The 12,249-nt window shown below is 38.5% G+C and overlaps 1 protein-coding gene across 1 annotated transcript in view; it reads left to right on the top strand.

Moving 5' to 3' along the window:
• Positions 1–12,249, top strand: part of RNF217 (ring finger protein 217) — a 142,252-nt gene that overhangs the window by 96,208 nt on the left and 33,795 nt on the right. Inside the window, exon 3 of the mRNA XM_047733357.1 lies at positions 11,210–11,374. Coding sequence (XP_047589313.1) covers positions 11,210–11,374 — 165 coding nt within the window. The remainder of the gene's footprint in view (positions 1–11,209; positions 11,375–12,249) is intronic.

Consider the following 12,249-nt stretch of genomic DNA (forward strand, 5'->3'; position numbering starts at 1 on the left):
TCGAGGTCTTTTCTGGTTCCATGTAAATTTAAGGATTATTTGTTCCATTTCTTTGAAAAAAATGGATGGTACTTTGATAGGAATTGCATTAAATGTGTAGATTGCTTTAGGTAGCATGGACATTTTCACAATATTTATTCTTCCAATCCAGGAGCATGGAACATTTTTCCATTTCTTTGTGTCTTCCTCAATTTCTTTCATGAGTACTTTATAGTTTTCTGTGTATAGATTCTTAGTCTCTTTGGTTAGGTTTATTCCTAGGTATCTTATGGTTTTGGGTGCAATTATAAATGGGATGGACTCCTTAATTTCTCTTTCTTCTGTCTTGTTGTTGGTGTAGAGAAATGCAACTGATTTCTGTGCATTGATTTTATATCCTGACACTTGACTGAATTCCTGTACAAGTTCTAGCAGTTTTGGAGTGGAGTCTTTTGGGTTTTCCACATATAGTATCATATCATCTGCAAAGAGTGATAGTTTTACTACTTCTTTGCCGATTTGGATGCCTTTAATTTCCTTTTGTTGTCTGATTGCTGAGGCTAGGACTTCTAGTACTATGTTGAATAGCAGTGGTGATAACGGACATCCCTGCCGTGTTCCTGACCTTAGCGGAAAAGCTTTCAGTTTTTCTCCATTGAGAATAATATTTGCGGTGGGTTTTTCATAGATGGCTTTGATGATATTGAGGTATGTGCCGTCTATCCCTACACTTTGAAGAGTTTTGATCAGGAAGGGGTGCTGTACTTTGTCAAATGCTTTTTCAGCATCTATGGAGAGTATCATATGGTTCTTGTTCTTTCTTTTATTAATGTGTTGTATCACATTGATTGATTTGCGGATGTTGAACCAACCTTGCAGCCCTGGAATAAATCCCACTTGGTCGTGGTGAAAAATCCTTTTAATGTACTGTTGAATCCTATTGGCTAGTATTTTGGCGAGAATTTTTGCATCTGTGTTCATCAAGGATATTGGTCTGTAGTTCTCTTTTTTGTTGGGATCCTTGTCTGGTTTTGGGATCAAGGTGATGCTGGCCTCATAAAATGAGTTTGGAAGTTTTCCTTCTATTTCTATTTTTTGGAACAGTTTCAGGAGAATAGGAATTAGTTCTTCTTTAAATGTTTGGTAGAATTCCCCTGGGAAGCCGTCTGGCCCTGGGCTTTTGTTTGTTTGGAGATTTTTGATGACTGCTTCAATCTCCTTACTGTTTATGGGTCTGTTCAGGCTTTCTATTTCTTCCTGGTTCAGTTGTGGTAGTTTATATGTCTCTAGGAATGCCTCCATTTCTTCCAGATTGTCAAATTTGTTGGCGTAGAGTTGCTCATAGTATGTTCTTATAATTGTCTGTATTTCTTTGGTGTTCATTGTGATCTCTCCTCTTTCATTCGTGATTTTATTTATTTGGGTCCTTTCTCTTTTCTTTTTGATAAGTCTGGCCAGGGGTTTATCAATCTTATTAATTCTTTCAAAGAACCAGCTCCTAGTTTCGTTGATTTGTTCTATTGTTTTTTTGGTTTCTATTTCATTGATTTCTGCTCTGATCTTTATGATTTCTCTTCTCCTGCTGGGTTTAGGGTTTCTTTCTTGTTCTTTCTCCAGCTCCTTTAGGTGTAGGGTTAGGTTGTGTACCTGAGACCTTTCTTGTTTCTTGAGAAAGGCTTGTACCGCTATATATTTTCCTCTCAGGACTGCCTTTGTTGTGTCCCACAGATTCTGAACCGTTGTGTTTTCATTATCATTTGTTTCCATAAATTTTTTCAATTCTTCTTTAATTTCCTGGTTGACCCATTCATTCTTTAGAAGGATGCTGTTTAGTCTCCATGTATTTGGGTTCTTTCCAAATTTCCTCTTGTGATTGAGTTCTAGCTTTAGAGCATTGTGGTCTGAAAATATGCAGGGAATGATCCCAATCTTTTGATACCGGTTCAGACTTGATTTAGGACCAAGAATGTGATCTATTCTGGAGAATGTTCCATGTGCACTAGAGAAGAATGTGTATTCTGTTGCTTTGGGATGAAATGTTCTGAATATATCTGTGATGTCCATCTGGTCCAGTGTGTCATTTAAGGCCTTGATTTCCTTGTTGATCTTTTGCTTGGATGATCTGTCCATTTCAGTGAGGGGAGTGTTAAAATCCCCTACTATTATTGTATTCTTGTCGATGTGTTTCTTTGATTTTGTTATTAATTGGTTTATATAGTTGGCTGCTCCCACGTTAGGGGCATAGATATTTAAAATTGTTAGATCTTCTTGTTGGACAGTTCCTTTGAGTATGATATAGTGTCCTTCCTCATCTCTTATTATAGTCTTTGGCTTAAAATCTAATTGATCTGATATAAGGATTGCCACTCCTGCTTTCTTCTGATGTCCATTAGCATGGTAAATTCTTTTCCACCCCCTCACTTTAAACCTGGAGGTGTCTTCGGGTTTAAGATGAGTTTCTTGTAGGCAACATATAGATGGGTTTTGTTTTTTTATCCATTCTGATACCCTGTGTCTTTTGATTGGGGCATTTAGCCCATTAACATTCAGGGTAAGTATTAAGAGATATGAATTTAGTGCCATTGTATTGCCTGTAAGGTGACTGTTATTGTATATTGTCTCTGTTTCTTTCTGATCTACTACTTTTAGGGTCTCTCTTTGCTTAGAGGACCCCTTTCAATATTTCCTGTAGAGCTGGTTTGGTATTTGCAAATTCTTTCAGTTTTTGTTTGTCCTGGAAGCTTTTAATCTCTCCTTCTATTTTCAATGATAGCCTAGCTGGATATAGTATTCTTGGCTGCATGTTTTTCTCATTTAGTACTCTGAATATATCATGCCAGCTCTTTCTGGCCTGCCAGGTCTCTGTGGATAAGTCTGCTGCCAATCTAATATTTTTACCATTGTACGTTACAGACTTCTTTTCCCGGACTGCTTTCAGGATCTTTTCTTTGTCACTAAGACTTGTAAATTTTACTATTAGGTGACGGGGTGTGGACCTATTCTTATTGATTTTGAGGGGGATTCTCTGAACCTCCTGAATTTTGATGCTTGTTCCCTTTGCCATATTGGGGAAATTCTCTCCAATAATTCTCTCCAATATACCTTCTGCTCCCCTCTCTGTTTCCTCTTCTTCTGGAATCCCAATTATTCTAATATTGTTTCGTCGTATGGTGTCACTTATCTCTCGAATTCTCCCCTCGTGGTCCAGTAGCTGTTTGTCCCTCTTTTGCTCAGCTTCTTTATTCTCTGTCATTTGGTCTTCTATATCGCTAATTCTTTCTTCTGCCTCATTTATCCTAGCAGTGAGAGCCTCCATTTTTGATTGCACCTCATTAATAGCTTTTTTGATTTCAACTTGGTTAGATTTTAGTTCTTTTATTTCTCCAGAAAGGGCTTTTATATCTCCCGAGAGGGTTGCTTTAATATCTTCCATGCCTTTTTCAAGCCCGGCTAGAACCTTGAGAATCGTCATTCTGAACTCTATATCTGACATATTACCAATGTCTGTATTGATTAGGTCCTTAGCCTTTGGTACTGCCTCTTGTTCTTTTTTTTGTTGTGAATTTTTCCACCTTGTCATTTTGTCCAGATAAGAGTTTATGAAGGAGCAAGTAAAATACAAAAAGGGTGGCAACAACCCCAGGAAAATATGTTTTAGCCAAATCAGAAGAGATCCCAAATTGTGAGGGGGGAGAAAGGGGATAAAAAGGGGTTCAGAAAGAAAAAAAAAAGAAACTATTAAAAAAAGAAAGCCGATAAAGAAAAAATATAAAAAGAGGAAAAATATATATATATATTAGATAAACTATTTAAAAAACGTTAAAAAAGAAAACGGTAAAAGTTAAACAAATTTAGCAGAAGAAGAGAAAAAGAAAAAAAAATTGAAAAAGAAAAAAAAAATTAAATTAACTGCAAGGCTAAAAAATCATGGGGAGAAAGCCATGAGTTCCGTGCTTTGCTTTCTTCTCTGGAATTCCGCCGCTCTCCTTGGTATTGAAACTGTACTCCTTGGTAGGTGAACTTGGTCCTGGCTGGGTTTCCCATTGATCTTCTGGGGGAGGGGCCTGTTGTAGTGATTCTCAAGCGTCTTTGCCCCAGGCGGAGTTGCACCGCCCTTACCCGGGGCCGCGCTGAGTAATCCGCTCGGGTTTGCTGGGTTTGCTTTCGGGAGCTTTTGTTCCCTGAGCGCTTTCCGTAGAGTTCCGGAGGACGGGAATGAAGATGGCGGCCTCCCGGTCTCCGGCCCGGAGGAGCCGAGAGCCCGGGGCCCCACTCCTCAGTGCGCCCTCAGAGAACAGCGCCCAATGACTCCCGTCACCCTGGCCTCCGGCCGCACTCTGAGCTGACCGAGCCTGCGACCGGTTCAAGGCAACCCCGAGCTGAGAGTCATTCCTCGGCTCTGTCTCTGTAGCCGGCTTCCCCGTTCTAATACCGGTAAGCTCTGCGACACTGAGACACCCCCAATCCTTCTGCGACCCTGCGGGACCTGAGGCCGCGCTGACCCCGCCTGGGCTTCACCCCAGTTAAGCCTCTAGAGCGATGTCCCTCAGCGGAACAGACTTTTAAAAGTCCTGATTTTGCTCCGTTGCTCCGCCCGGAGCCGGGAGCCGGCCCCTCCCCCCGCGGTCTATCTTCCCGTCGCTTTGGATTCACTTCTCCGCCAGTCCTACCTTTCAGATAGTGGTTGATTTTCTGTTTCTAGAATTGCTGTTCTTCTTCTCTTCAATCTCCCGTTGGATTTGTAGGTGTTTGCAATCTTTAGATAAGCTACTTAGCTGATCTCCCACTACCCGAAGTAGTCTCAGCCTGCTACTTCTCCGCCATCTTGACTCCTTCTCCTCCAATAGTTCATTTTTGTCCTTGCTTCCATTGCCTTTGGCGATGTTCCTAGAAAGAAGTTGCCGCGGCTGAGGTCAAAGAGGTTGCTGCCTGTGTTCTCCTCAAGGATTTTGATGGATTCCTTTCTCACATGGAGGTCCTTCATCCATTTTGAGTCTATTTTCGTGTGTGATGTAAGGAAATGGTCCAATTTCATTTTTCTGCATGTGGCTGTCCAATTTTCCCAGCACCATTTGTTGAAGAGGCTGTCTTTTTTCCATTGGACATTCCTTCCTGCTTTGTCGAAGATTAGTTCACCATAGAGTTGAGGGTCTATTTCTGGTAAACACTTCCATTTTTAAGAAACTTTCTACTTAGAGAATCATTCCTTTCTATTCAAGAATTCATTGTTACCTTCAAGCTGAGATCTGTCTCTTGCTTTCTCCTGTTGGTCACAGACCATCCTCCCATTTCCTCAGATACACTATATAATTAGATGGCCCTCCAGCTACTCTAGGTAGGTTATCTCTGTGAGATGTTAGCCTTACTGTGTTGTTTTCAGAATAGATGTTTTGTTGAGAATGGGGTGATGCCATCTGCTCTGGGTAGTGAATTTGTACTACACAATCAGGCAGAATCTTCCAGTATTATTTATATTCATCTATGAAGAGGTAGGTCCTCAGACAAGAAATAAATTCAGGCAGATACTTCTCTGGCTCTTGCTTTCTAGGTTTAAAAGGAAGAGTCTACAAATGTTTAAAGGTGTTTCCAGGAAGCAGAAGCAAAATAGATTGGTATGAAATAACGATTCTCAAATTAGGGAGAGAGGACTCTTTTCAAAGAATAAAACCCTTGGAAGAGTATGCCTCTCAGTTGAAAATGAAAGCCAGTATTAAAGTGAAAGTATTGTGCAATAGTGTGTCACATATGTAAAAGGATCCTGGAAACCAATATGAGGGATGTCGATATGGCTGTTTGTATGAATAACCACTACAACTCTGTATAGTTTATCTTGTCATGTGTTAACAGTTTTTTGTTTGTTTGTTTGTTTGTTTGTTTGTTGTCCTCATTTGATCCCTCACCTTTAGGAAAGTTTCCCTTTCATTTTCCGGCTTAGTTTCAGCTATGCTCTGAAAAATTAAGGCAAGGGTCACTGGGCCACTTTTGGACTGTGTTCAGGGAACAGTGCCTTATGCAGCTTGCATGTTACTAGCACTATACGGTATTCAGGGAGATATCCCCAAGTAGGATGGGACTAAGGGAATAATATTAGGGACTAAGAATGGAGGCAAGAAGTCAAGCCCATGTTTTGCCCTGTGGAGAACCTCCCTCCACTGCCACTCTTGCTTTAAGATTTGATCTGATAAGGGAGCAGATAGTGCTTCCTTGAAGGTATATGAGGCCATGCATCAAACACTACTTTTCTCCTCTCTATGATACCCTGTACTTTTTCCCAATCTTCTCGTCTTCAAGAAAGACATCTTAAGTTATTATAAAACTTTTTATAACCACGAGATTTCCCTCTTATGTCTATATTGATCAGTTTCCTTAGGACACAGCCTAGTCAGACAGCCATAAGTTTTATGTTTCATTTAAGAAGTTCCTAGACCACAGTGTATTTTGAGAGACACATCAAGGGTGTAGGAACATAAATATAAGATTAACTGAACCCTGTTTATTGGATACTTCAGCAAGGCTCAGGACTGAAGCGGCTGAAGTGGCATCTCTTTTTGGGCCCCATGAGAACCCTTGCTCTCTCCCTAGTGTTCTAGGTGCTTTCAGGCCTCTGTGGAAGCTTAGGCTGGGCCCTCAGCCAGAAAATGTTACTCTAGCATTGGCCCCAGTGACATTCCATTCAGCCTTCAAGGCCACCTTCTTTCTGAACATTAGCCTCCCAATCTTCCCTGAAGCACCTTTCCTATGATTCCCACTTGTCCAAGCTTCTCTTTTAGCAGTAATTACATGGTTTGATAGCTCTCTGTGTTTGTACCTGTCCATCTTCAATAAATTCCTTGAGGATAAGTGTTTTAATTCTTTTGTATGTGCCTAACACAGTACACTCAGTACCTGCTACTTGAAGGTGCTTAATAAATATTAGTTGAATGGGCAAATGAATCGATGAGTATGTTTCATTATTGCGTATCTGTCTTACCCTGTAGTTCTAATAAAGCAATTTTTTCTTGGAAGACTGAGTTAGTGCATATTTGCAATGATTATTTCAAACATAGATATTGTCTAATATTTTAATTTTGATAAGTAATGATTTCATGATTTGTTTAAAATAATTATGTATATAGGAATGTATATAATTAGGTTAAAAAAGACATTTCTGGGGTCCTTTTTGGTTTGGAACTCCATATTTTGTGGGTTATTTTTTTATTTGGCATGAACTGTCAAGAGAAAATATCATTTAAGACAAGTCAGTGCATTTAAATTATCTTGTGAGTGTCATAGTAGCCCAGATTTTTAGAAAAACTAAAGAAATTAAGAAGTTTAAAATTTAAGATAAAGGTGGTGTTTTTTTTAAATCTTTCATGGATTCTGGAACAAGTTAATCAAGATTCTTAACTCTGATAACTTTATTCTTGAAACTCTTGCAGCCCTGTCTGTTGTAGAAGAGTTTGATCACAATCTTGATGTTCAGTAAAATGTCACGTGGATAAAACATTTAGTAAACATGATCTGGTAATCTAAGAAAAGATGATACCATCTTAGTCACTGATCATAAATTAGATATGTTGGTTTTCTTTTAATTCATTTAACATTAGCTAATACATAGTACTTGCTGTGTGCCAAACAATTCATTTTACAAATAACTTTGAGGGCCTACCATGAGCCAGAAGTTCTGTTACTTATCTCAAGAAGTAGGGGATACTTGAGACAGCTTTTGTAACCTCAGTGAGCTTGTAGCTTGTTAGAGAGATTAGACATCTACATGTTGAATGTGAGCTCTCTAAGAAAGATACTGAATCTGTTTGGGAGGATAGGGAAGACATCTCCAAGCAAGTAGCATTTGATCTAGATAAGATTTCAATAGACAGATTGTGTTAATTGGACTTTCTCCAATTACGAAAGGCAGAGATATGCTTTGTCTCAAGCTATCTAAGTTCATGAGATTTGCTGTAAGTCTCCACAGGAAGAAGGAAGGGCAAGAGAGCAGCCTCAGCAGCCACCAAGGCAGACCTTGCAGAGAATTGGACACTGTCTCTAGCAGCATGAGAGCCCCTCTGTTGTGTCACTAGATGTGAATGTCTATTGTTCCCGTTTCTTATGATCTGCACTGTGGTCACTAAGCTTTTCTTAACTTTATCTCCACAACAAAGGTAAAGTGTATGTGTATTCCCATTTTACTCCTCAAGAGAAAAAGAAATCTGTCTTGCCAGCCACCTCACAGGCTGCTTGCCAGCCCGAGGATACATGCTTCTGCTTAGGGACTCATTGCTGGTGGAATCAGTTGTGGCCAGGGAGGCAGGGGCAGAGCAGACCTTCTCAGACTTGAGCGTGCATCTGAATCACCAGGAGACCTAGTGAAAATTCAGACTCTGATTCAGTAGGTGTGGGCTGTGACGTGATTTTTTTGTTCCCAGCGACCTCCCAGGTGACGCCAATGTTGCTGGTCCCTGGACCACACTTTGAGTAACAAGGCTGGAACTATAGTGACCTCTTTGTGAATATAATTACTGAGAAGGCAGGCAATCTGTGTGGGAGGTCTGTGGTTGTGAGATGGTGTTTCGTGTGGAGAAGTAAGTATTAAAAAAGGAGTGAAAGAAGATGCAGCATTGATGTTGATATGTGTTTTTTTAATCAAGCCAATTTTGAATATGGTTAAGGCCACAATAGAATAAGGCATCTTCAGACCAGAAAGTTAGAATTTAGACCATTCAGGAAAACAGAGTTGTTAGGGCTGCCTATTAGTCTTTTTATTATCTTATTCCAGAGCAAAGCAATAGTTTAATTTTTTCAGTGAGAGATAATAAGCAGTTGGGTCTGAATTTAAAGAGGAGTACTCTTCGCTTGAGAGCTTGCTGCAAAACTTTTTTCAATTTGCCACAGAGTCCATGTTTTTGGTGAAGATTGGCAGTAGGATATACTGTGGGATTTAGCTGTTTATTGCACAAAGTTGGGAACCAGAGTCACTGGTGTAGACACCCAAGTATCAGATTCCTTATCATTCTGGTACATTAGGACAATCACACATTTCTAACTCTCTTCATTAAGGATCCATAGGGGTGACCGTCCAGCACTTGGTCACAAAAATCCTCGAACCATTGTGATGTCCAATATCCACAGAGTTAATCCCAGTGTCAAATTGTTGTTTCATCCACTCTTCTATTTATTTCAGAAATACTAAGAACCAAAGAGAATTTTTTTTTTGACAGTGCTAGAGGTCAGTGACAGAATTACTAATAATGTTGAATAGAAGAGAACTTAGTTGAATATTCAAGCCCTTATGAGAATAGCAGATGCGTGAGGAAAAGCAAGTCTTTCTGACTTCTTCCCCATTTCATTCATTACATCCGAAGATGACGTTCACGGAGGACCCATATGGCTTTTACATTTATTCATCATTGTTCAAGGACATGGAGGAATGATCATTTTATATCATTTTAGTAGCTGGAATTTACCCACTTCAATTCATTGTTCTTTAAAATGACGTATTTTAACTTTAATGATCAGAGAAGACAAAAATGTTGATTTTTAAAGCACTAAATAGCAACATGCTTTTTTTTTAACCAAAGAGTCTCCTAATTTATGTAAGTAAAATTTTGAAAAGGATTTTCGAAATTCACTGTATGTTGGTAGTCATATAGAATTCTGACTTACTGAATAGCTTAACCACATGACCTTTGACTGCTAACATTTTGGTTTTCAATTACCAAGGAAAGAATACTGTTTAGTATGAGGGAGTGTTTGCCAAAGTGAAAAGAATGCTGGCTTTGGAGCCAGACAAACTTATGTTTAAATTTCTTCTTAACACAAGCTTGCTATATTACTTTGGGTGAGTTATTTAATCTCTGTGAGTGTTAGTTTTCTTATCTGTAAACTTGTGATTTTACCTACTTTGTAGCATTATTTTGTGGGTAAAAATAAATACTGCATGTTATGCAGCAGTACAAACATTACACATGACAGAATTTCAACAAATAAATAAACATGATGTTTAAAATTTTAGGACAAAATACTATTTTGTTTTGATATAAATTAAAAGCAAAAGTACTTCTGTTACTTCATATTTAAATAGGAAGAACATTACCTATTCTAGACATTAGTGAAAACTGTACTGCTTTGAGTTATAAACATAAGAGCTGTGATTATAATTGCTCTGTGGTTAATCTGCATATTGGAACCTTTGTGTCAAAAAAGTGGTTTTCTGAAGAAGTAGTGATACTGTCAACAGTTTAACAAAAGAAATTCTAACTAATCTTCAGAGTGTACTTGTAAATTCATTCACGCTGCATGAAATAATATATTGGAGCACAGAGAAGAGTAGTTAGCAGTATTGTTCATAGTGAAACATTTTATTCATTCACTTTAATCAAACAGGGCTGAGAAAATCAAATTATGCTCATATGTTCTTAGATAGTGAAGACCAGAAATACTGTATGATAATGGGATACTTCCCTGTCATTCAAAATAAAGGAAGTCCGATAAAATGTCTTCCATGTTAAGTGGAAAACAAATATTTTCAATGAACATAAACACACACTCTCATATAGTGAAAATACAAAGACATCTTTTTGATGGTTTCCTAGGCACAGGCCACAGGACCCCCATACAGATATATGTCTAATAGGGATCCTTTGTATTGATTTTATAATTAACTTCCCTTAGATTAATAGCAAATGAGGCATATCCTTTATTTGAAAGGGTACTTGCTAGCAAATGCTGGTTTAGTAGTTTATTAAGTTTATTTGCCAGTGTGTTTTTCATTTGATGGAGCATCTATGAGGCTTTGATTTTTTTTTTTTTTTTTTTGAGGCTTTGATTTTTTAAAGTGAATAAAGCCATTGGTAAAAAGAGCAATGGAAATGCCTGGGAAGTTGGTTCAAGGGAAAGATGGATTTAAAGGCAACAGCCTGAGTGTGTAGATTAGAGGTATTGTGAGCCTTCAGGTTTTACTCTGTGCTTCAACCCAGAGGATTTTCATAAGGCCAAAATGATTTCCAGAAGGACCCAGTGTTTAATTCCAGTATAGTGTACAGACAGCCTTATCATCTATACCAAAGCCATTCTTTCCTCCTTTAATAATGTTAAGAGTCACATCTTATAGTTTAATCTTGTAGAGGGAGCAATATTTTAAATCTGGACAAATTATAATCTTTTAGCTAATTTCCTCAAGCATCACTATTTGTATCTTTTTAAACACTCTCAATATGTCTGCTAGTGCTTAATTTTACTTTTCCTTATACAGATCCAGTGCCCCACTTGCCAATTCATCTGGTGTTTTAAGTGCCATTCTCCTTGGCATGAAGGTGTTAACTGCAAGGAGTACAAAAAAGGGGACAAATTGTTGCGTCACTGGGCCAGCGAAATTGAGCATGGACAGAGAAATGCCCAGAAGTGTCCAAAGTGCAAGGTGAGATAACTAACCTTTACGAAAGCAAAGAAACATGTGCATCTGGATATCACTGAAGAGTAATATTTAAAATATTGAAGTGGATTACATGTATAACTTTTTAAAAATTAATTTATTTGAGAGAAAGAGCATGTATGCAAGCGGGGGGAGGGACCAACGGAGGGGGGAGAATTTCAAGCAGACTCCCCACTGAGCCTGGAGCCCGGCCTGGGGCTCAATCTCATGACCCTGAGATCATGACCTGAGCTGAAATCAAGAGTTGGTTGCTTAACCAACTGAGCCACCCAGGTGCCCCAACATGCATGACTTGCTTAACACAGGTGTGGAGAAAAAGGGTATTTGCTATTTCATTTTAGAAGAGTAATTATATTACCTAACTAAATGGAACATATTATATGTAAACAATGTATATTCTTCTTACTTGCATTATTCTTCACAATTTAAGGAGGCCTCATATAATTACTGATTTTAAACTTCAAAGATTTTATTTTCCATTTAAAAATGGAGATGTGTGTATAGGGAATAGTTAGCATGGAAATGGCATAAAAGTATTATTTCTAGTTTGCCATGTGCACTGTAATTACTTCTCATTTAGGTAAGCTCTGAAACTTTGCAGTCCTTTGCTTTTCTTTCCCCTTCCATTGCTTATCACTTTAGGATTGTAATAAGCTGATCGTTTGCTTTTTGTAAATTGTAGAAGCTAATAGTTGAAGTCAGGACTTGGGGATTTTATGAATCCCATTTTTCATTTTTCTCTTATCAGGCAGGAAATCATGAGTTAACAGATATTTGAGCTGGGAGTTAGATGTTGAAAGTCAACCGTGCAAGCAGCCAGGGAAGACTCACCTACAGAGAAATCAGCAAGTAAATACAGC

This window comes from Lutra lutra, chromosome 6 (genome assembly GCF_902655055.1).
Source record: "Lutra lutra chromosome 6, mLutLut1.2, whole genome shotgun sequence".
Lineage (NCBI taxonomy): Eukaryota > Metazoa > Chordata > Mammalia > Carnivora > Mustelidae > Lutra > Lutra lutra.